The sequence below is a fragment of the Amblyomma maculatum genome, chromosome 1 (genome assembly GCF_055883805.1).
Source record: "Amblyomma maculatum isolate TAMU_Amacu chromosome 1, ASM5588380v1, whole genome shotgun sequence".
Lineage (NCBI taxonomy): Eukaryota > Metazoa > Arthropoda > Arachnida > Ixodida > Ixodidae > Amblyomma > Amblyomma maculatum.
In genome coordinates, this window is record NC_139344.1 from 187,924,028 (window position 1) to 187,949,420 (window position 25,393).

Below are 25,393 nucleotides of genomic sequence, written 5' to 3' on the forward strand. Positions count from 1 at the left end.
ACTTTCTGCCGCCCCCTGCTACGCTTTCCTTCCCTTGGAATCCAGTTTTTTCATACTACGCCCGTCCTGCTTGGGCTCAGGCCTGCAGTATTCTGCGAAAAAAGAAATATTAATTGTAAATTAATGCAATGTTGGTGCATTAGTTTTACACTACACAGGGCACAAACGCAGTCACTAACACTCAGCCGAGGAGATAACAAGGGACTAGCCCTGAACGCAGTGTGGCACAACTTATTTTCCTACCCCAAAGCGGCTTAAAAGGTGTGTTAGAACTGTGTATTGGCGGGATGCAGGGTGATGGTGGCAGTAGAAAACATTACCCTTCCTATCCCGTCTGTTCCCGTTACATTTTCTAGATGATGGTCACTCACACCCATCCTGTCGCACCGCCACGGGGCGGAGGAATTGACGTGAAACAATTAAAGCAGATATTTAGCATCCGCAGACGTGCTATATACAGGGTTTCCAAGCTAACTTTAGCCAAACGTTAAAAAACAAAGCATTTCGGGTAGGAAACCACTTGTATACAGCTGCCAGCCATATGGCGATAGGAATTTTTTTTTTCTTGTAATTAACTGCTTGGTAGTTAAGATAATTTTCTAATATACTAACTATTGCATTTAGACACTAAATGAATCTACAAAGTTGGAGAACACCTTCTGAAAACCCCATTCCATTTATTTCCGATAAAGAAAGCCTCAGTGTATCGTTTTTTCCAAGCTCTAAAGAAAGCCCGCGAAAGACAAAAAATATTACGTGACTAACGCATCCGTGCGCCACGATTGTGGTGCTTAGCTGCTGCGGTGACTCGACAGCCCAGCCTCAGCGGCAGGCCGATATGTCTGCGGTGTTTTCTTCGTCTGCTTCAGGCAGTCGGCGCACGTGATAGTGCAAGTTGCAGCGAGCTCATCAAGCTGGCTGCAACCATCGCAAACATATCAGCCTACCGCTGGGACTGGGCTGTCGGCTCTCTGCCGCTGCTAATTTCGTTCCCTCAAACCACGATTGAGAGCACCGCAATCGTGGCATACGAATGCGTTAGTCACGTGAGATATATATATATATATATATATATATATATATATATATATATATATATATATATAAGGGTGTGTTCAGTGTCCCGTTCGTTTTTCTGTGTGGTTCGTCAAAAATTTAGCGCTGTATTTCCTTTGGTTAAACACAATGTCACATCAACTAGCCCAGCAAGAGATACTGGTGTTCAGATAAGAACGATAATTGGGGTCCCATGACCATTTTTTGTTTTCAATGAAACTTTTATATGTGGTGGGCAAATGTCTCGACACAAAGGAATGAACCTATAGTTTTGCAAGATATGCAGTAGATGTCTGGGAAAAAAAATCGTACACCACTACTGAGAGGTGGAAAACGCCGTTTTTGCCATTTCAAAAAGTTGCAGGTTTGGAGCCCGATTGCATACACACTAAACATTTCTCGTCAATTATTTTCTAATGAATAAATGTGCGCAACTGCGGTAGCGGCGGGTCTCCGAGTCTCCCCATTTGTTATAACCGAGTGGTCCCAGGACCGTTGTCTCCGACACTGAAGAAAGAGGACTCATTCCAGCCAGCTTCACATATGGCACCCGCAAATAGTGATAGTGCACTTGAAGGGGGCACATGTGAAGCTTGACAATCATGGACGAGGAAACGGGTCCCCGTTCCCGACAGGTCCCTTTCTTGTGAGGCGACCTGCGTTTGTCGACCGATTTTCGTGATGCAGTGCAGGGGAATTTGCCGCTGCAGTCTTGACTGTTACGCAAGAGTAGTGGTCACATCTTTACCGCTGTTGATAGACGCGCTCTTCCCGCAAATGCGGAAATTAAACAGCAACTCTCAGGTCTTGTACTCCTCGCTAAATAAAAGTGTCGATCCTCCCCTAAAATAGGTTGCATTGTACCCTGGCAGGGCAAAACGTCAAGCGTGGAAGGAAATTAGCTGTGATTTAGCTTGTGGTTAAACCTGGAGTTACGCGAAAGCAATTTGCATGGCTACGCTTAGGTTCGGCTTCAATGTAAAGACATGACTTTTGCACATAGTAGTTTACTCTATTTTCAGCTTTATGTCGTATGGGAATCACTTCACGTATCAGCACCCCTTGCCTCTCGTCATTGGCCATTCTCATTCGGGTGTAGAAGACTTCTAGTGGTATGACATCGTCTCTACGTCGAACTCCGGGGCACACCACCGTCACAACGTTCGAAGGAACCATCTGTCTTAGCACCTCGCTGTTGTCGTTCGCCTCTACCAACTACCGAGTTATCGCTTTTTCTTTTTTTAATGCTTCTTCTTCTCCTTCTTCTTTCTCGCTTTCTTCTTTTTTCTTCTTCTTCCACGGTGCCTCGGTAACACGATGCCACGCCGACGGCTTGAAACCTATACCGCAGTGTAGCTTTCGCTACTAAAGAAAAAGGTGTTAAGTGCGTGAACTGGGCAGCGTTGTGAGGGATTGCATTGCCTGCGGCGCGGCCTGTGACCAAGGGGCATCATCTATTTGCGGCCTGAATACTAGTCGTGAGGTATGCTTCGCTGGCCCACCAGGTCCAGGGCGTGTGTCGACAGCCGAGTCAGGTGTCCGCCTTCCGCGCTGCGGCCGCGTGAGGGCAGCGCATACACAGCAGACATGTAGTACATCCTGCGGACGCGTGCGGTGGGGTAGCTTCGCCGCTTGTTAGTAGTCGAGGATCGAAGAGTTTATTTATTTATTTATTCAGGTTACCCCTACAGGCCCTCCAAAGGCATAGGGGGGGGGGGGGGGGATACAATTGTAAAAAACACGATGCAATTAGCAACAATTACAATAAGAACCATTAAATATAACATCAAAAGAGGAAAGAAAAGCAACACCAAATATTCTACACATTTCCGTCACAGCGAAGTAGCTCTTGAAAATTTTTTTATGTTAGTTTCTGTAGCGATGTGCGATGGCAAGTTATTCTATTCAATGATAGTACGAGGTGTGAATGAATTGGTATAAGATGATAAATGACACTTTGCGCGTTTAACTTTGAAGGCATGATCAAGTCGTGGAAAAATGACATCAGGTGACTGAAACAAATCACTGCGCAGTAATGGATGGTGATAGAGCTTATGGAAAAGTGTTAACCGAGCGTGTTTACGACAACATGATAAGTCTTCCAGTTCAGCACGTTGCTTTAATGCTGTGACGCTAGTGAAAGGTGAGTAGTCTGAAAAAATAAAACGCACAGCACGGTTCTGTAAGGATTCGATGTTGGTGATAACATAGGCTTGATCAGGGTCCCAAATAGCCGCAGTTGTGTAGCGACGTACAGCCAGGTGCCGTTACTCTACAATTGCTATCGCTAAAATCGCATTCGCAAATCGGCTGTCCCCAGGAATGCCTCGGCCAGGGGCACATGGTCATACTGGAGAGCTTAGAAAGCAGATTGGTAGTGTCAGCTATGAAGGAACAGAGAGAGAGAGAGAGAGAGATAGAATCCCTTTAATGGAAAACAGAGAATTTAGCCGGCGTTTAGATTTCGCTGGCATGCTACTCTGCGTAGGAAGGGGAATTGGGGATGAAAAGATGGGGGAAAAAAATGGTGAAGAAAGTAAAAAAAAAAAAATTAAGGGGGAGATAAAACGCGGCCATTAAATGCGTTGTAAGCCGCATCGTGGAGCAATGGTATAAAACGAAATGGTGGAATGCATTATCCGCCATCTGCTTAGAGTTCACAGCGTGGAAAATGTCTGAGGGTAACATGCAAGGTGAATTTATAGTTTGTCAAGGAATCCAATCTCTTTCAAATGTACGTAAATAAAAAGTTAATAGCGAGTCTCTGTTGCCTAGGGAAGGCTAAGGGTCCTAAAACACTGTTCATTGTCAAAGACACTGGGGAGAGCTTCTCCATGCTATGTTCATAGTACGTAAGCTCATCAGCGTACGCAGGACACTCAAGCAGGATATGTTCCACAGTTTCAATTGAGCCACAGTTGTCACAATTCGGACTGTTAATTTGTCCGAAACGGTATCGCGAGCCATCTGTGTATGTACAGTTCAGGTGAAGTCGGTGGTAAAGAGTTTCTAGTTGGCGAGGAAATTTCGGAGGGAGTCAAGATCTTAGATGTGTGTCAGTTGAGTATAGGTGTGGGCCAACTGAGTAAAGAAATTGTTAGTGATGTGTCGGCAAGCTCCAAAGTCGGTACTTTGCTTCGGAAGGAAGTGTTTTGGCCAGTTGGGATGCATCAGATTTCGTGAAGAAAGTCCGAAACCATATCTGATATTGGTGACCTTTTTTTCTTTTCTTTTTTTTTTTTTATGCTGGGACAGACGGCCACGAGCAATATTTAAAGGAATAAATGCCACGTTTGACGAAATTTGCTTTCTTTTTAATTCAAATTGGGCAAGCCCAGTTAATACAAACTTCAGATACAACGAATGGAATCCGTGTGACCGTCAAGTTCGGTGTACTGAGTGGGCTCGACTTAACTTATGTGTGGAAGGAGGGGATTTATACGTGTCATCACGGAACCGGCCCGCCACATCCAAATTTCATAAGTAGAAATAAATAGAACCTCGATTTTTGGTTACAGTGAGGGTAACAATGGGCACATGTACCTCAACCTCTGTGTTTATTAGCCATAGCTGCACTAGGTACTGTTAAGCATGCCACTGGTGGCTTGCAGCGACCACAACCGAAGCCCGCGCAGATTGCTTGGAAGAAAGCCGCCATGCGAATGGATCGGAACAGCGTCCAGTTGCGCTTCGTGTCCGTTTTAAATACCGCATCTAAAACAGCTTAGCGCCGAGCTTTTTTACCTTTCTCAGCGCAGGTAGCGAACACACCTTTTTCGGTTACGCGAAGTGCCTTTTTGTATGCCTTACGTGACCTCAGCGCTTTACCAACTAAGCTTTGATGTCATACATGCCCTCCGCTCAGCTGTTCAACTGAATCTGAAAGAAATGAATGGTTATCTAACGGGCATAAGGCAAATTGCACGTACGCGATAATATCCTTATATGCGCACCATTGCGAAGAAAAATAACGCGCAGCTTACTATTTATTCAGGTGAAGATTTCTTTGTTTTTAGTTGTGATCCTTCTAAATTGCAAACAAGTCAAAAGAGCATGAAACAACGCAGATCAGCTTCCTTTTGTCGGTACAAAAGAATATCGAATCCGAGATGCAAAGTGCGAGGCCGAACCCAAGTCACACCGTGGTTGGTTTGTACGTGGGGCATACTTACTTGAGAAATACTCGATCCACACGAGCAAATGGAATGCGTCCCTCTATTTTGTCCTACCCACTGTGTGACCCGTTCAGTTTCACAAATCCGGCCACACTAACGGCTTGCACCTATCTCGTCTCATTCACGCTGGCGGCTATGTTCTTCCATCTGGAAAAAACACTGGTTGCACTGCAATGCACAAGAAGGAATTTCGCAAGCGTGTCCAGGTGGTGCGCATCTGTTGCCTGCCTGTTATTTGTGAGCGAATGCCTTTTCCACATTTTTTTTTTTTTTCAAACACCTTTCGGTATGCCTGCGTCTGATGCCGATGACCTTGTTCCATCCCAGAGCAGGACCATTGATTCTGCACTTGTGCGTTTTGCCAGTGCACGGTCAGGGTCCTTCCATTAGCTTCCTCGTACTTACTAGGAAGAGGGGAAATGTGAGGTGTGTGCAACGCCGAACGGGTCTTCGCCGGTCCCCGAGTTGTCGGTGGTCAGTCGCATGTATGTACTGTACTAGCTGCCCGTGAAACTCGTCGTCGTCCCGAACCGGGTGACATCTATTGCAGAACTTCTGATAGTCTCCTGTGACTCGAAAATGCACATCAACATCTGCGCTGTTCAATAATAACTTCTTCGACAGCGAGCCGAGGGCAAAAAAAAATTTAAAAAAATACGGCTGAGTCGGAATGCCCTGTATTGTTAGTAATGAGGGGCAGAGGGGACTGATGCGACACTGCTTTGACTTCACACCTGTAGCACGACATATCAAACGCCGGTGAGAGCATTTACGAGCGATAAAATCGCCTAACATTGAGTAACTCTGAAAACAATGTGATCCGAAGACAATGTGATGCATATGACTGTAACAGAAATGATGGATATGTGAGGCGTGGTTTCTGATTGTGCCGCTCCTTCCAAGCAGTTAGCAGCATTTCTTGCGTCATTATTCATGTTTTTAAGCCAAATAATAATAATAATAGTAAATGCGCTGATAATAAGGTGTCTAGCAATATTTGATTATTAAGCCAGGTGTCGTACTTTGTTTCAGATTTGCTTGAAGAGGCGCGCGCACTACGCATACAAAAGACAGCTGTCCATTGTTCGTGCCACTTCCGGTTGTGTGACATATATCCTGAACGAATCGTATTAAATTATACGTAAAAAAAAAAATTATCCTTGTGCCTACGGCCGGCGAACGTGACAAAAGAAATGAAGAGATCGATATCACTTTATTTGCAGGGCAATTACCTTCAAGTTCGCCCAAAATATGCAGGTCATGATGCACAAGTAGCTCCTGAAGGCCCAAATTGCAGTCGATGAGCCATCGCACTGTCTGAGGACAATGGTTGCCGAGCAAAGGGAATAAAGGTGTTTTTACCCCGCTGAGGTGGCTCATCGGTCAGGGGCGCTTAGCCGCTAATCCCATAGACGCTGGTTCGATGCCGGCCGCTTTTAAAGCAATGGAGGCGAAAAATTGGCTGAGGATTAACCCCTGCTAGACCTAGTTAGGCGAAGCGAAAGCATGACTGCACTTTGTTTTGCTTATGCTTAGACATGGGCAGACATGGTTTTATAGCGATTAAATTGCCGAGACTATGGAGTCGTGGGCACCGTCAACAAGAAGGAACACGTGGTGCTCTATCTGCCGGCAAAGGTCAGGGCCAGAGGTCAAGATGGTGGTACACCATGAGTGGTGTATGGTGGTGTCATGATTAAGTTACACTGTGACCTCTGGCTTGTTGAAGGCCTTTGGCTGGACAGCCTGACCTTGGCTGATACATGACGTAGTGAAGATTTCGCTTACGACGTCACACAACCCGTCGCCATGTCGTCTGCCAGATGCACAAGTCTGTAGTGGCCATACTGAGACGTAAGCTCAGAAGGCCGACAACGCCGGCACCGGATTTTCAGAAGAACAAATCATTTAACGTTGTCACGTTTAAAGGAATGCAATGTAAAATAACGTTTACAGGAAAGGAAAGGCATGTACGCGCCTGTATACGGCAAACACCACTATATAGAACGGGATTTATTTTAGTTAAAATGGTGTGGGGCCAAAAGATTTTTACCTGTCGATAGTGCACGTGGTCCTGACACGGCTTCCACACAGAAAACATTACTTTGGACAAGGTGACTCAGCGAAGGGTAACCAGAGGCCCTTTTGTTTTGTTCGTTTTTTTTTTTTCTTTTTAAACTAAATCTCTCCTTTTGTAGAGACGGGGAGGAGTTGTGACCTTCTCACACCCACGCACACAAAAACAGGCAAGAAAAGTTTCATTCAACTCTGGCCTGCCTGGGGTGCTAGTGTGTCTAGCGTGGCCTCGAGTTACGTCTCGTAAAACCGGGTCTGGCGAGGGAGGGAGGCAGGTTGCGGGGAAATAGCCGCAGCTGTAGCTCTCGAAACGTATACAAGCGTCGCCGCTTTATTATGCTGGCGAGTGCACTTGCCGAGGCGAGCTGCAGAAAGAAACCCGAGACCGCTCTATGGTTGCTATCGCATTGTGTTTCCTAAGCTGTTCGTAACAAAAAAGATCGCGGCTCCCCTTTTTCCTCGTGCAATCTGTTTGTACGGCACAAACGCCTTAAAGGCGCCCGAGGCTTTTCATTATCTGCTAGCCCGTTGGCCCTCGGATATTGCGTGTCCTCGTTACGGCAGAACCCCATTCGGATTGCCTGTCGCGTCACAGGAGCCACAAAGCACTGCCCTACCGAAGTCTTCGTTATAGATCCTCAGTTGCAAGGCTTTCGAAGTGCTTCACACAGTTGCGCAGTTTTCTACAACCGCTTTAACAAAGTAATGTATGTGCGCTCATTGATGGTCGGCAGCTAGCACTAATGGCCGATTTCGTGCCACAACTGTGATGCCGTTGTTTGAGCAGCCTCTCCTAGCCCCTTGTTTATGGCGTCCTTCGCGAGCATTGAATGTCTTCTGCGGGTTAATTATAAGCGGTGGAAAAGAATCGCTCTCTCATTCATTCTTTTTCTTGACAGATACCTGGGACTCCACGCTGTCCAAAGACACTCGTCCAGCCCTGTATGGTGAGTGTAATGAGCGGACTCTTTTGCCCCGTCAAAGTGCACCCTCTCCCACAGGCAAGCAATATGAGTCGGCCCAAGTGAGGGCGCAGTACGCTCGCGTGGTTTCTTCCCCAGCGCTCACGTTCGGAGAAGACCGAAAAATACGTTCATTTCCCATTTATTTATTTATTATTTATTTATTTATTTATAATACCCTCAGGGTAAAGATATACGTTATAGATAGGAGGGACGGATACAGGTTATGTTATCAGTCAGGATACGCACAGCATTGGCGTGTCCTGACTTCCCATGACAAGCATTGGGAGGATATCCGTAAACTTTAATCTCGATGTGGCGTCAGTGAAGTACGCCAAACTCCCCACTTGTATTCGCCCAGACGGATGGGGAGATGGAAATGTGGCCGGCCCCATAGAAGGGTCTTCCTCGTCCCACCGCCCACTCTACACCGGACGCATTGGCTGCAGTGGGTGACGTTTAATTCGGAGCTTATTGCCTGTAAAGGGAAGGCCCCCTAGAAGGGGGCTTTTTCTGGCAAAACACACCTTCTCCAGACGCCGTTCGATCCAGCACATATACGCTCATGAGTGCTCGATTCGCAGTCGCTGCTACTGCTGCCCATGCCAAATTCGCTTAGCCACGTCCCATCATCACTACATCGTGAAATGCAGCCATCTTAATGAGTGGTTCCAACATGGACTAGGTGCATATTTTTCGTCGTCTGCTCAAGACTCCTCTTTCATGGCGTAGCACGGGACGCTCGTTTCACAGAATACGTTCACTTGCTGTTTCGTTTTTAATTTACATTAAAGTTGTTCGCGATCCATCATTAAGATGGCTGCATATATATATATATATATATATATATATATATATATATATATATATATATATATATATATATATATATATATATATATATATATATATATATATATATATATATATATATATATATATATATCGTAATTATTGGCATCTAACTTCGCCAAAAATGGACGACGGTTCCCTCGAGAGAGTTGAGTCGAGATGACAGGCCGGCTAGGCTGTATAAGGAGTTTCACGTAATTTAAACCAAGGTTTTTAGAAGAGCAGGTAACTACAGCTGGTGGGTGAAAACAACTACACATATTGTTTGGCTACATGTGGAATTTCTCATAGTTTTTTGTGCGCACTTTAATTATTGATTAACAAAGAATAATTATGAAAACTTGTTTTACAGATCAGTTTATAGGTCCAAGTACGTTCCATTAGTTTGTAAAAAGGGTTCAGAAACACATACACAAGCCATTGAGTTTTTCACCAACGTACCTCCTGCGTAGTCCTTTTTGCACAAATTTTGCGAAAGAATCATTCCGACCTGAGCTCCTCTCGCCTAGTGGCGCTGGCCCCGTCTCTGAGACGCTTCTTGGGACGCAATAACTGTCACCGTCACGTGAAAGCTTTTTTTATTGTGAGAGATTTAAGGGCGGTAGAAATTGCTGGCTTATGTAAAAGGTACCTGGGTGCAAACGTTTGAGCCAGTTGTTTTTCAAAGCGACCTACAAATTCTGAATTATTAAAACTTTAGCTAATTAGTGTTCTCAAAATTCTACTGTAGACTAGTATCCAAGAGAATCTAGCAAGGGTTGAATGGGAGCCTCAGCTGGCAAACCAACGTTTTGGTCGGGGCAATTGCCTTCCTACGGGCGGCGCGTCATCACTGGCAAGATGGGTTGCTTGGCTTCCGAAGAGGAAAATCGAGGGGAGTGGGTAAGAGACTAAGAGGAGCAGGGCAAGGAATGAAAGAATGTTTCCTTGGGGATGAAAACGGCGGTCCCGTAATCGGTACCACCGGTTTCAAGTTCACAGGAATGCATCCCCAAGGAAACAGTCATTCCTCTCCCTTTTGATCAGGAAATTCATCCCCGAGGAAACATTCCTTTATTCGCTTCCCTGCTGATCGAGAAATCCATCCACAAGGAAACATTATTTCACTATTTTTCTTGCTGATTGGTAAATCCATCCCCAAGGAAACATTCTTTCATTCCTCTCCCTGCTGACCGCGGGAAATCCATCCCCAAGAAAGCATTAATTCCTTTCACTGCTGATCGGGTAATGCATCCCCAAGAAAACTTACTTTCATTTATTTCACTACTGATCAGGAAATCCGTCCCCAAGGAATAATTAATTCCTCTTCCTGCTGATTGAGAAGTCCATCTCCAAAGAAACGTTCCTTCATTCTTTTCCCTGGTGATCGGTACCGCCGTTTCAAGCCCAAATAAATCCATCCCCAAGAAAACATTCATTCATCTCCCTGCTGATCGAAAGATCCATCCCAAAGAAAACATGCATTCCTTTCCCTTCTGACAGGGAAATCCATACCCAAGAAACACCCTTTCATTCATTTCCCTGCTGACGGGCACCACCTGCTTGAAGTTCACAGAAATTAATTCCCAAAATAAAATTATTTCAATCTTTGCCCTGCTTCTCTTTCCCCCCTCCCCTCTCCCGTTCTTTGGAAGCAAAAGCGTGATGACCGCGCTGTCCGATGACGAGTTCCCTTGTCAAAATGTTGGCTTGCGAATTGACGCTCCCCCTCAACCCTTGTTCGGTTCTCCTGGATACTGCAGACTAGGCCACACGACTCTTCACCGAGGCAACGGCGCCCGCATGTTTTCTAAAAGCTCGGTTGCATTTGGCTGGGGCACCAAGCCTTTCTCGAGTGCATTCTAAATAGTTGAGCTCCTCGCAGTTGGTTTTCTGTTTACTTGGAATGAGGGACTTTCTTTATCTGCGGTACACGCAATTAAATGGATCGATTTTTCTTTCTCAGCACAGCCGTTGAATTGCGACATCCGGTACGGCGAATTATGGACACATGTCATGATTGGGCTGTCCGATTGTGACAACATCAGTGAGGGCTTCTTTCTTTTCAAGAATTTTTGTGCTTTTTTAACATGTATCACCCTCCGCTTCGTGCCACATTCTTGTTTTATCACGTGTCTAAAGCCATAAAATCGAAACTGCGCTTGGACGGGGAAACCGATACGCTCTACTAGACGCTAATCCGGCGATCTAAGTGGGCCTAGGAAATGGGACGTTTTATGCGTTCTGTCCAAAAGTTATGATGGGAAAATAAAAAGGAAATTTGATGCTCCTGTTAAGTTCAACCTAACATACTGGACTAGCGAAAGACATGGGAACATGAGAAAAAGAAATACTTCTTTTTGTGTACTTCTTTTAATTGCGTTCCATGTCTTTCGCTGGTTCTATATAATAGATTCGTACCAACTGGCTCAAATGGTCGCCATGCTAATGTTAACTTCAGTTAGGTGTAGCAAAATTTGGCACTGGGACGAAGGCGACCTTATCGGAGAGCTTTGCGAGGAAAAGTAACGTCGACAGCCGTTTTGTGTAAACGTACACCGAAATGCTGGCCTGCTCCACCGTTGTTGCAGTCCGCCCCTTCGCAGTGCGACCGTCTATCCGCTGTAGAATACTTTGTCTACCCTTCTTACCAATTCCTGAGCCGCTAGGCACCGAACCGCGACGAGCAGCGCGCGCGAATAGATTATATGTCGTTATATACGGCACAGATGTGATTCGAAAGAAGTTCGTCCCCTGCAGTTTCTATATTGTTGTAGTGGCTGACAGAGGCCATGCCTAGAGGCATCACACTGCAGTGGTGGCTGGCGGCTCGAGAACTGGGTGGTGCTGCAAAACGTTTCTCCAGTGATGTGGACGCGACGCAAGCGAAGCATACAATCTCCTCTTGGCGCCGCCGAGACTGCATCCGTGTCGACTATCGTGGGGCTTCCTGCGCCACCGACGCCAGCCCGCGGAGGTCTGGAACATAGTTTCCCCAACCTCCTCCCCCATTTTTTTTTCTCAGCACTGAAACAACGTAACTTGGGCTCGAACGCGATCTTCCTTTCAGCCCACCGCTTCGCAATGCGAGCTCTGCTAATTGATGGCGATAGCAGGCGATGCCATACACATTGGGGGAGAGAGGGGAAGGAAGAGTTGTATACACGGTGTGCGCGCACCCGGTCAGCCGAATGGCGTGCACGCTGTTTGCCCAGCAGGCAAAACGGCGTCGCCAGGCTGCGCGTCACTTCCGAATCAGTAAACGTCAGCCAGCGACGGCGTGCAAACAGGGCTGCAAGTTATCTGCGCGACCTCCCCGAGTCGCCACTTGGCGATAACTCGGGCTTCTGGGTTTTATCTCCCGCGCTACTAGTTATGCGTGGGCACTTTGTCAGACCGGGAAGGGACGTTCGATTGTGCGCGCACACCTGGCCAAACAGCCAAGTCGACAGCTCCTCGGCTGTGTTTCGCTCGGATTTGGCGGCTCTTGTGAGTTGTGGCATTTCTTACATTTGGCCGCCGTAATCTTGCCTCTGGAATCGTTGCGAGTCGCCTGCCACCGAGAAGCACTGCTGACTTTTTCTGGCATCGTCCACCTGATCGGTCACATGCGAGTGCGCTCCTTTCCCTCTTTTTTTTTTCTTTTTCCTTTTTTTTTTTTAGCAACGGCTTCTCAGATTGTTTTTTTAGTTTTTATTCAAGCGCCGTGTGGTGGCGGAATGGGAGGGCAGTTTACGGCATTCACAAGCCTCTGGCAACCGAAGGCTCTTTCATGGAGGCCTGTCATTTACATGGCCCCGTTTTATTCTTATTTAAGACGTTACCGTCGCTGAAAAACAGCAGACATACGGGTCTGCTGGAATGTCGATAAACAACGTTCAGCTCAAACAATTTCCAGGATGCAGATGAGCAGGAAGCATCGCTTCGGCCGGCTGATTTATATTTTCAATTGGGGCAAAACGAAACTGAGAGGCAGTTTGTTTATAACTGCAGATAGCCGAGGTCCCCTTGAACTGGGGTGGCACTGCACGTGCACTCAGCTGTGCTGAACAAGATTCGTACACAAAGGACACAAACGAGAGACGGTCGCGTTAAATTTGCTATTGTTTAGTCGGTGAGTTAATCAATCAGTTCCACAGCTTCATACCCGATACTCGATCCTGTAGCCCCCCGCAAATACTCGCGAAAAGGCCTCCGAGCCGGAGCACTCCTGAATACGGACATGATCAATTGGCATTCGTTCACGCGCGGGGACTCCGCGAATAAGCGCGCACTGCTCTGTCATCGGCAGCTGCGCTCGTGGGCGCGCCGAGATATAGAGTACACAGCGTGCGCAGTACTACATATATCGCAAAGGTTTCAACCTCTGGCCCGAAGCTGTCCGCGCGTGTCAAGAGAGGCTGCGAGTCGGCCGCGTCACGCGTCGGCTGAATCACTCCGTCGTCGCGAGTCACAGGCAGGGCCTCTTGCAGCCGCGATAGACAAGCACATCCTGCTGTCGCGGCGTGGTTTCAGTCCCGGCCTTGGGGCTGCATTTCTATGGGAAGAGACGGTGCAGATTAGCGAGAGGGTTTGTTCGCTATTGTTCCTTTGGCTGTCTGTCGTGCTCCATCATTCGACGCTGCGTTGCACCGTTGAGCTCGGTTTCCGCGCTCACTTGTTATCTGGAAAGTAAAAAGGTTGTTTCATCACGGCAGCCTTATTTTGCGCCCAAGCACTACGTCAGACATGGGCCTTGAAGCTAACCGGAGCGGATACACGAAACGGTGCTGCAATGATCTGCTGCATTCCTCGATCCTCTGGCCAAATCAGCCCTTTAACGGAAAAACGAGTGGTCAAACCCTAAAATCCGGGAACATCGTACCGACGTCATGTAACAAGCACACATCCTGCCTTAAATTCTATCTTCGCTCCACTAATGCTTTGCAACAGCTTAGAGTAGCGTGAGATAGCTAACTGCTCTAACCGATATTGGTGCAGGCTCCAGAACAGGTACTACATACACAATTTTACACATGCGCAACTGCCTGTTTCTCACACCAAATGTGCGATGCATTTAGCGCGATGACAGGACAAGAGAAATGAACAACACGGGCGCTGCTCCCAACCACCTTATTGAAGTGATGCCAGAATTCCAACTATAGCCTACCAGTTAAGAACTCTTTTGAACCACTGCTCACGCTCTGTTCGCTCCCTCGTTCGCGGACTCGATGGACGATCGACCGACAGCCACTAGCTACGAAGGCGCTCATTGTAACGAGGTCTGTCTGCCTTCACTCGGCCATTTATGGCTTAGGAATGGCAGGCAAAACCAGAAACCGTGCACGTCTACTTTCTTTTGTCTCTATCCCTTCCAAGCCTGTAGCACCAAAGGTATCCAGACTTCATAATTTGCTTTCACACTAGGGAAAAATACGGGAAAAAATAGGAAGAAAAAAAAACATGGTCAGCGAGCTTGATGGGTGGCACTAGCCGGAAATCAAGCCATGCACCCAAATGGCGTACTGTAGGTAAGGTCTCGATTCCATACGCCATACTCTACACTCAAAGCGGGCCATCTATAGTTGCCAGCTCCTTCTGTATTGAGTGGCACTGTTTCGCTCATAACTCCTTCGGCGCATGCTCAGTCCTGAGACTTGACAAAAAAAAAAAAAAAAAAGAAGAAGAAGACTGAGTCACCAGTGGACAAAATTCGACCGCAGAATTTGACCCCACCTGCGACTCAATTACCCCAGTGTCAAGGCCAGGCGTAACAGCGAACGCACCGAATAATCCGCATGAAAAGGGGGTGTGAACAAAGAGCTGCCGTCGGTTCGGAGAACCCTCCTCGGCCGGCTGTGTCCCCTCTATTCTTCTGTCCGTGGCCACCCTTTTGTGACAGACGAGCGGCTTGAAAGAAACGCCCCGGTTAGAAACTTGACCCTGCCAATGCGTCGCGCGTTTCCAAGGCCGGAAAACGACAAAACGAACAGAATTGGTCTATTGTGCGGGTACACCGGAGCCCACCTTAGGAGTTGTTGCTCAGTTTACTTTGTACTCGACTGACGGAAATTCTGATGACGTCAGATAACGAACGGGTAACTGTTGAGCGTCAAGAATGAAACAGCCGACCTTGTTCAACACCACCTAAACGATGCTGTACTTGACAATTTTGACATTGAGGTAACGGACGATGACTATGACAAGAAGGCGCCAAATCTCCCAGCAACCACTTACGTTGCTGGCTACTGTGCCCATGCTGCATTCAAAAAGCTTTCGTGCACGGCTTGCAAAGAAAATTTACTGCTAGAAGATGGCATTGAAGTTGAAGGTGGAGAATTAGTCAAGGCCATGACCCGTCGTGGTCTCAAGTTTCCACAGCCTTCCATAGTAAATGCCGTTCTTACTGCAGAAATAGTTCTTGATAAACTGAGGAGCGAACAGCATGCAACACAATTCCATGCAATACCAAATCAAAAGGAGGCTCTTGGCACTCACACATGATGTGATAAATGACAGCGTTGACCTTGTTGTGTGTGAGAATGGGCACACTCCACAGTTGGTAATGCACTATGTGCTAAGTGCAGCAGCAAACACTCTTCTAAATAACCTTTGCAAAAGAAAAAATGATGAACGTATTGTTGAAAAAGAGCGAAAATTGAAGGCATTGAAGAACTGACTACTATATTTGCTTGTGACTGTTTTTGTTCATTATTTGTTGTTGTATTTTTATTGTTGATATTTGTGTTCTATTTCTATATACTGCAACTTCTTGCTGTTTGCTGAGCAATTTCTGGTTGTCTTCGCTTGTTGCATTCTATGATTCAGTGGTGTAACAGTTTTGATTACCTCCTACTGGCTCGTGTTTCTCTTCTGAAAATAAAATGCAATTTGAGAAAGTCCCTTGCATTGTTCATTTTAAATAAAAAAATAACGAACGTATCTTCATACATCCGCGCATTGATATAAAATCAGTAATAGTTTTTCGAAATGTAACTAGTTATACCTTCAAGGAAACAAGAACAAAAAAAAAAGCATTCAGTTAGGCTCTGCGCAAGCAAAACACGGTTGGAAAATGTAATTTTCCTTTCGAAGGGCATAATCAGCACGCGGATTTGAGTGGGAAAGCAATGCGGGCGCGTAAGCCGAACCTACACGGCCGTCGTAGTACGGTGACGTCACGAAACCGTGGAGAGGCCTTAAAAGTCTAAGTGGTATTGCCTTGTTTCGTCGTCGAGAGCACGGCTTCATCATGGATTGCCCTCCACAAAACTGGTGGCTTTTCGCACAACCCCGCGCCGTAATCGGCTGCGCCGAGGACTGGGTTACGTGCCACTGTTTTTGCAAGACTCCAGCTCCTTCGTGGCCTTGTCAGTCGTTTTGGAGCAAAGCACGAAGGTTTAGAAAACAAATTTCTTTGCGTTTTTCACGACAGTTACGATGCCGGAGCCGTTTTGTAAAGCCAATGCTTTGTCTCCGAGCGCTCGGCATTGTTGAAATGCTCAGTATCTGGGTTTGATGTATGTTCGTTCGCATATTACAAAATTAACATCACCGTGACTGGTGTGAGATGTCCTCGATCAAGCTTGGGATGGCTGTTTTTGGTTATTTTTTATTTATTTATTTGCCATTGGTGTGGCCGCGTGAGTTTGCAGTGGTCCGCACTGCGAATTGTCTGAAATTAGTATGCAGGACAGTTCTGACCTTTTCTTCGTCATTACCTTTACTGAGCCTAGGCGTCTGTCGAACGACTCGAGTGACGAGCTGGTTTTGCTCGCTCGTACGTGTGCGCGCACGTCTGCATGGCTTTCTTTTTTCTCGGAGTACTTTTCCGATGGGAATGTCGCGGCACAAGTTGCCAGACAAATGGGCGTCTGCTTAATCATTTTCAATACCGTGAAACGCACCCCGTGTGCAGTCAGCGCGTGTCTAAAGACGAGTGTCGTCAGAGTCCCGTGGCAGCCCCATTCCCTGTGCGCCACGCGGCATACACGCACGCCACGCGCGTACGCGTGTAGCACGCGCGCGGCTGAATGGCTACGTTTCTCTGCCTGAGGTCGGCTACTTGAGTTGACCAGCGCGCTGACCGGGATGATCACAAACATCGCGCGGGGATGTGGGTCTATCGTCACCAACCAGCCAGCACTTTGAGTCACCTGTGATGCGTGATAAAGAACAACGCAAACTTTCTCACTACTCGCCTACGCCGCGTTGGCGAAGTGGTGATACATTACAAAAACAAAAACACTTACAAAACAAAAAATGAAGGGGAGCAATAGCTGAGCAAACGCCGTTCACGTGGTCGCTAAGAGTGCATACTATTCCGAGGGTCGGTGAGCACTCGCCGCGTCATCTTTCGAAGCGGACAGCCTTCAGAACGAAGGGAAGCCATATAATTGTCTTCCCACGTCGCAATGTTGAACTGAATAAGGTAAATTAATTGCATTTTCAACGTTCACTGTGAATTCGATAGGGGCAGCCGTCCAACTGGTAACTTCGCTTTGTGCAGCTTCGAGCAAGCTATAGCAGCTTAGTTTGCGCATGCAGCCTTTTCTCTCTCCTTTCAACTCGTTGAGCTCTTTTGCTCGCAGAATTTCTGCACTTAATGCTCTTTGTTACAATCTGCACTCAGGTGAATAGAGCGGCATAAAAGCGCTTATGAGGACGTTCGCCGGAAAGCGACGCGTCGTTTAATGTTTCCTCAGTATACTTGCTATTTAAAGCTGCGGCATTGACTCGTGATACGTTTTCCGGCAGCACATCAGCGCTAGCAACGCGTCATTGCTGAAAAAAAAAAAAAAAAAAAAAAACGCAGCAAAAATTTGCGGTTTCGCTTGGCGGCCCGATCGGCGCTTGTAACATGCAAACGTTCCCGTATAAGTTCGTGGCACGAGCGAAACTCGAAAGGCTTTTCGCTCGTATTCCGGTTTTATTGCCGGCTTGCGCGACTCTAGTTGGCTGTCGCTTCTTCGGTACTCGCAATCGGCCAAACACTCCAGCGGCGGTCAATTACAGGGCGCTGTATGTGAAGCAAGACATGCTCTGCGAACGGATTCGATGAAAGAGAGCACTTAGCGAGCAGTCAGTAATGGTATATATATATATATATATATATATATATATATATATATATATATATATATATATATATATATATATATATATATATATACGACAGGTTTGACCCATTAGACCTGTCGAGAAGTCACAGCGCCCTGTGATAGCTCTTTTCAGGGTTGCCTCTGTAGGGTGATAAAATACATGGATTGCGCCGCCAAAAAAAAAAAAAAAAGAGCAGACATGCATAGATGGACTTTTTTTTTTTTTTTTTCAAAAATTGTACATTTCGATGTGCACGTAACAAAGTTGTGATTTATATCCTAAAAGCAGGGACCGTGAGTTTTCTCGAAGCCTGCAGTGTGCACTCGGGAATAGCGCGGAGCAATAAATTTCCTCGATAGATTTTCTCGGTTTGTTCGTAATAAACAAGCAAAAACGCTTCTAACACTCTGAGTGCCCTTATTTATTCACTTATAGTTGTGGGTTAGTGTGTCCCTCGAGGGCGTACACAAGAAACAGGGGGGGGGGGGGGGGGGAAATATTTCGACACCCGCTGAATGTCTTGATAAAGAAGGTACGATTAGAGTCGTGGCAGACGGGACCGGCTAATCAGTGACCGCGCAAAATAGCTGTCATGCAAGCCCCGCGGCGCTGCCTCGAACGGCTTCCGAAGAAGCCTTACCTCCGTTACTTGCCGCCGCGCTGATGTCAAGTCCGTGCGCACTGTTGTGGACACGCGTGAATCAGCGGCGCGTGAGCGCCACAAAGGCGCCTTCTCGGGAAGAGGCGCCTCATGCATCTGGTTTCCGGCCGAGCTCTCTGCGACTGGTGGCGCTGACGCGGAGGGGGCTTTAACGCAAAGGTGCTTTCCGCGCCAACGTGCGACCGCAGGGAGCTGCCACCGAAGGTCGCGCCTGCGGGCTGGCGTTGCCAGTGAGGCTAACCATGGAGGCTCACCTGCTTTCCCAGTTGAGCAAGAGATGCCAAAACTCCTTGCTAAGGAACAGTTTCACTTTATTCGTGCTGCGATGGGTGGCAGAAAATGGCACCGTGCATTCGCACATTGGTTCCATGGTCCATGATTGGTTCTCTCTCACCTTCTTGGGTCCATGAGGCGGGACGGACGGGCCGCAGTGGCTTGGCCAAGTTGCCTAAATGGCCGCCGAAGCCCTCTCTGCTGGCAGCCAGCGCGAAAAGGCCGCATGAAGCCTGGGCTGACGTGCGCGCGTGCATCCTCGGGGCTGCGATAACACTGCGCCCCGCTGTCTGAACACGCCACCGCGAGCCGTACGGGGCCGCTTTTCGTTTAAACGGGGATCGCTCTGTACGTCAGCTTCTGTAGAAAGGTCTTGTACGCTGAAGCTGTCACATACTCGCAATACATACACAGTCGTAGCTGCAATAGAAGTTGCGGTCCCGTCAGGGATTGCGTTCCGTCTAGTAGCACCGAGTGAACGTGCCGTGGACGATAAAACCCATACATTGCCCCTGAGCAAGGACAGCTTTGTTCGATATGGAAGCACTTAACAGGAGCTTCCACGCTGTGATATCGGTGCTTTATTTTTATGCTTGTTTTGTTTTACTCAAGTATGTCTTCATGTATTGCGCAACTTTTGCGCGGCAACCTTATCGGAAGCGCTTGTCGCCGTTTCCGGAGCCCAGGAAGCGCGTGGCAAGCAGGCGGACCTTTGCTAGCAATTCGATGGAGAGCGCTGTGTGAGAACCGTTTCGCGCAGCAATCGCGCGTTTGCTTTCTTAATCCGTTAACGAGGGAATAAGCGAACGAAACGACAGAGGCTTAGTCCTGAAGGGACGTCTGGGCTCTTGCATTACTTTGTATCTAGCTGCCATTAAAGACGAATTCCTATCGGTGATACGGAAAAGCACGGCGATTTGAATTCAGATCCCAAGGCCTGACTGTACTATGGTGTCACGGCTCCTACTTATCTTGCGATTTGTCAGAAATGGGGGAGCGCTCCGGATCGCCGATGGGAATTCGCCATTGCATAAATTGCTCCGTAGCGAATTTATTTTGTGGCCCAAAATGGTACCGCTGCCCCATCAGATGATTAAAAAGGTCATATCTGCACGTGCGTTCAGCGTCTTCACGCAAAAAAAAAAAGAAAATAATAAAAAAGAAAGAGAAAGATAGCGCAACTGAAATGATGATGCATGCGTGCTTGTTACGGACAGCCGCCTCCATTATATCATCAGAAACGGCCTTCCCGCGTCGTGTCTGCGATTAAGCCTGACCGCAACAACCAGTGGAACGAGTCGCTGGAATTACTCGACCGCGAAAACGCCTTCCGCAGTGGTGACTATTGCAGGCTTCCGTCGGCTAGTACGGTTGAGTCACTGTTTCTGGCTCTGTCGGTGACACAGTGTCAGCTATAGCGACGGTGGTCCGGCAAAAAAAAAAAAAAAAAAAAAAAGTAGCTGTTCACACTCGCATACACGTACGTTGCCACGCCGGCGCTTGGTGATGGCATTGCTTTGTGACGGATGGTAGCCCAGAGCACGAATATACAAGCGCGTGAAAACAGAGGATGAAATGCAAGAAATTTATCCCCCTCACATTTTGTTGCGGGCGATGTGAGAAGGCTCAGTGGGCCGTATATTGACAGTCGCTTTGGCGCTCCGACTCTTCCAAAGATGGCGGGATCTGTACATCAATGGAGGCGAAATACAGAAGCGCCCGTGGGCTGTCACGGCCCGTGCGTCAGGACTTCAAACAATTTACAATGCGAGACGAAAAAAAAGCTCGCTGCTCCATTCATGATCAGAGAATCTTTTAGAAAACGACAAATTCACGCTGTTTGGCGTTTGTGCATTATGAAGCACACTATACATTTAGTGTACGCTTTCCGTTTGTCTGCGCACGCTGTCCTAAAACCCGTATATGCATGTCGAAACCGATAGGCTCGTGTCGAAGCCGATGATGCGTATTCGTCGTCCAATGTACACACTAGGGCCGAAGCATGCATTGTGCTAGGTTCAACTGTTTTTGGAACGCCTTGCAAAATTTTTTTCCCCTATTACACGTATACGCGACAAGGCGAACTTGTTTGTGCGTTTTTGTTTTTTTTCCTCGCGCGGAATACGCGTGTAATTTGTACGCGCTTTGTGCCACCGAGAATAAACTTGGCTATTCCGATCAGTGAGATGAATTCCGGACCTCTGGTCTGCGAGCAGGCTTCAAAAGCGACACGTCGAGAAAAATCCCACAATAGCAATTCGAGACTGTTGCTTATCTGCTTGAATGGCAGCGTCATCACTGACTTGCCAGTCTTATCACAGCTTGATCGCAATGAGGCACGCTGGAGTTCCTCACCTTGGCCCGTTCTTCACATATATCCAAACCCGATGGTGTGTGCGATAGCGCTGGGGCCCGAGTGTTAGTCTGGTATTACGAGGCATTTGCATGCTAACCTTGGCCGTATTAGTAAGGATGGAAATGACGAATTCTTAAGGACAGCTTGGGCCAAAGATTGCCATGAAATTTTTATATACTCACGTTGGGGGGGTCCAACATTCATTTGCCAAGTACCTCAGCCCACAGTTAAGTCGAACACCAGGCCAGGGGTATCACCGGTGGGTGCTACCGGAGATCAATCCCTGCCCCATCCGATGCTCACATACCACCCGCCGCTGAGGTGAAATTATGTGCATATGGTCTACCGTGCCATTCATTTGATCATCTCGATGTGAGGAAGCTGAGCGGGCGATTTGTATAACGAAACAATTGGCACTTAAGACTACTTACGTGTGAGAAGGCGAAAGAATTATAGTGCTTATGAGTTCTGGTTATGCGTAATATCTCTGTATATCCTCATGATTAATGACTATATTGAACGTTACGTTTCAGCATTCACGGCTAAACACGTTCTGCTGCATACGTTGTGGCACAGTACAACGACGAGATGACGGCACTCGAATTTAGTGCCATCCGAATTTTGTGTCACGCTGCCGGTCCACCAATCAGTGCGTGGTCATGTCAACTACCAGACTCATACTTCTAACGAGGACCGCTAAGTGTGCTGCCCGAGTTGGAAGCAGCGATATATATAAGGTGTCTGAATGTCCTATATGGGTAGCGGTAAATGGGGTACGCCTCAGTTCGCAGATGAGCCAACGTTTCGACAAGTGAACTTGTCTTCGTCTGGGCATGCCCAGACGAAGACAAGTCCACTTGTCGAAACGTTGGCTCATCTGCGACCTGAGGCGTACCCTATTTACCCTTGTTCAGTTCTTATTTTTTATACCGTGCAAACCATCTTCTTCCTTTCGTTCTACCTATATGGGTAGCGTAACGCGAAATTCAAGGGTCCGGTGCATGGGTTTGATTTCCATCGCAAACATGCTGCCCAAATTGGCAGCCCCCTTAAAAACGGTCATTACCTGTGCTCTCGTGACGTCAGACAAACAGCCGACCAATCAATGGCCTGCCAGGTCACTTGCCAACAACCTCCTTGCCAGAGGCATGCTGGAGTGGAGGACAGTTGACATAGTTCGTCAACGCAGCGTCAGTAGGGAGTTGCAAGCCGTAGAGCAATGCCATACAAATTTTTGAATCGAATTAAAATCTAAAGCTCAATATCGCGAGGACCTTTTTTCCGCCCACTCTGAAACTGGGGCACGCAGGAATCTCTGAGAAAACGGCATGTCCACTGCTGATGTGCTGCAGTTAACTGCCTGATGTGCCGTGCGTACACTTTCCTTCGCTCTGATGAATAACGACGGCGACAACGATGGTCGTTTTCCTTGCACTGAAGTGAAGAAGTGTTCTTGTGAGCTGAAAAGATAGGAAGGTCATGCGTTGAATCCCTCTGGCAGTCGAATGATTTCGAGGCTTTCGAAAGATCGCGCGTCACTTGCCCGGGGGCCTCATTGATGGCTTATGTGCTTGTTTATACACAGCGAAATCGCCCAATCCATGCACTGCTCATGTTGTTGTTGCTCCGCCCCAAGCTTGAAACGTCTGCCAAAGCTAAGCGTTGCCGTCTCATTTCGGTACGCACGTCGTCCAGGAAGCACCTCCCTGTCGAAGGCCGACTGAACGAGCAACGCCCGACCGACTTGTGGCCGACCGCGGGAATCACGCTAGAGAACACAACGAGATTGCCTCCGCGAGACGGGAAACGCCGCCGCCCGAATGCCAATGATCCCGACTTGCTCCATTACTGGGCAAGCAAAGCGCGCGAAACGCGACGCACGGACGCGTGACGCCGGCCGCCGATTGTGCTCGCGCCCAAGGGCCGTGCGTTTCCGCCGCCGCGGGCCGCAGGGATGCGTGCATAAGGAAACACGTTCCCTAAGCAAAACGGGAACTGTCGTCGCGACCTCCGTTATTTCTCTTCCCGTAGGAAGGGGCCATCTGGCACCGACGTGGCCACTTGTGCCCGCAAGGCCGCACCGGGCGTCTGCGCTCCGGGCGTCTTGAGCGATCGACTCATTCTTCGCAATTACCGCCGCGAGCGCGTGCAGGGTCGGCCGCTGCGCGCGCCCCGGTCGCGGGCCCCCCGCTGGGGCCATCTGCGGACCGACCGGGGTGATGTTGCCCCGAGGAGGAAGCACGATCAAGGGAGAAAGCTGTTGTCCGCGCGCTCAGGATGGCATGGTCGGCACGGCAGCTTTTCTGCTTTGGCTAGCTACTGAACTCCGTCATTGCGTACTTTCGTGCACACCACCCTTTCGCAAAAAAGCTACTCCCCCTCGTAGCTGACATTTTGATTCTGTCTTTTATCATCATGTCGAGCACGCACGTTTCGCAGTCTGTCGCAGGCACTGCTTCTTCATTTGTGTTGTATTGGTGTGAGCCTCTTTTGCAGGTGCAGTGTGTTCTCGAACCGTCAGTGCATTCTACTGCATAGACTCTGGCAAACCACTACACCACTGCTATTCCGTTTTTGACATTATTGTCGTCGCTTCTTGACCTTAGCAGCGAGTTAGATAGATACATGGATTTATTGAAAGGAAAAGACAGAGAGGTTGGCCAGAATAATTCAAATCTGGCCTGCTACTCTGCAGCGAGTTAGTTGCACATGATCATGAGGGGTTCTGACGTATGTGTGCTTTTTATCGAAGCAAACGGATTGTGTAAGCATCATCGTTATGTTTGAGGCGGGGATTGCGGGACCTTAAGTTACATTGCAGGCCGGAAAGTGAAGTGCTTTCAGCAGCCCTGCCCCGTAAGTATATGCAAGGTGTCCCAGCTAAAGCGAACCGAGAATTTAAACCAAGAAAATTGTCACAGGAATGAAATTAGTAAGCGCTTAGAATTGATAATAGTTTCCGGTCCATTTGCTTTCTTTCTTTCTTTCTTTCTTTCTTTCTTTCTTTCTTTCTTTCTTTCTTTCTTTCTTTCTTTCTTTCTTTCTTTCTTTCTTACATAATTCGTTTCTTCCGTCTTTCTAATTATGCTCTGTTTGCCAGCGTCGTCTACATCTATGCAGCTTGTAACAGCAAATGTGAATTCTTCAAGGCCATCTGCGCTCAGAGAGCTGCTACGGGCGGCATGGCTCGCTCCCGTGGTATTGTCAATCATCATCATCATCAGCCTGACTATATACCCACTGCAGGACGAAGGCCTCTCCCATCTTTCTCCACTTAACCCGGTTCTGTGCTAGCTGCATCCACTTGACCCTTGCGAACTTCTTAACCTCATCAGCCCACCTAACTTCCTGCCGCCCCCTGCTACGCTTTCTTTCCTTGGAATCCAACTTGTTACCCTAAGCGACCATATGTTACCCTCTCCTCGCACTACATGTCCTGCCCATGCCCGTTTCTTCTTCTTTATATCCACTGGAGAGTGTCATTAATTCGAGTTATTTCTCTGACCCACTATTTTTCGTTGCATAGCTCTCTGCGTTGTCCTCAACTTAAGTAGAACCTTTCCGTTAGCCTCCACGTTTCAGCCTCACTCAATCACTCACCTGCAATACTGCACGTCGCCTCTCTTACACACCTATAAGAAAAAAAAAAATTAAGAGGCATATTTTCACCATCGTGTTGGCGCCAGCGGAATCAGTTTCATTTGATTGAATAATGTATGAACCTCTCGAAATATACCAGAAGTTCTAGTTGGAAAGTCGTTAGGTGTGAGAATGAAACGCAAATGACATAATTCTGGTTAGATCGCTTTCTTATCAACCTGGTGCGCTCCAAGTCAGCGGCCCATAGGGAGCTCTTGCCGGGTGCGACTTGCTGACAGTTCGCGCTCCTTATGCAAACATTTCGCGCGCTTTGTTCAGATAA

The 25,393-nt window shown here is 47.7% G+C and overlaps 1 protein-coding gene across 3 annotated transcripts in view; it reads left to right on the forward strand.

The window, feature by feature from the left end:
• Nucleotides 1–25,393, forward strand: part of Atx-1 (Ataxin 1) — a 111,615-nt gene that overhangs the window by 2,697 nt on the left and 83,525 nt on the right. For all 3 annotated transcript variants that reach the window (XM_084589846.1, XM_084589847.1, XM_084589845.1), the window contains exon 2: nt 8,207–8,254. Coding sequence is in view for 1 of the 3 variants with exons in the window: in XM_084589845.1 (XP_084445971.1) it covers nt 8,207–8,254 (48 nt within the window). In the remaining 2 variants the exon portion in view is untranslated. The remainder of the gene's footprint in view (nt 1–8,206; nt 8,255–25,393) is intronic.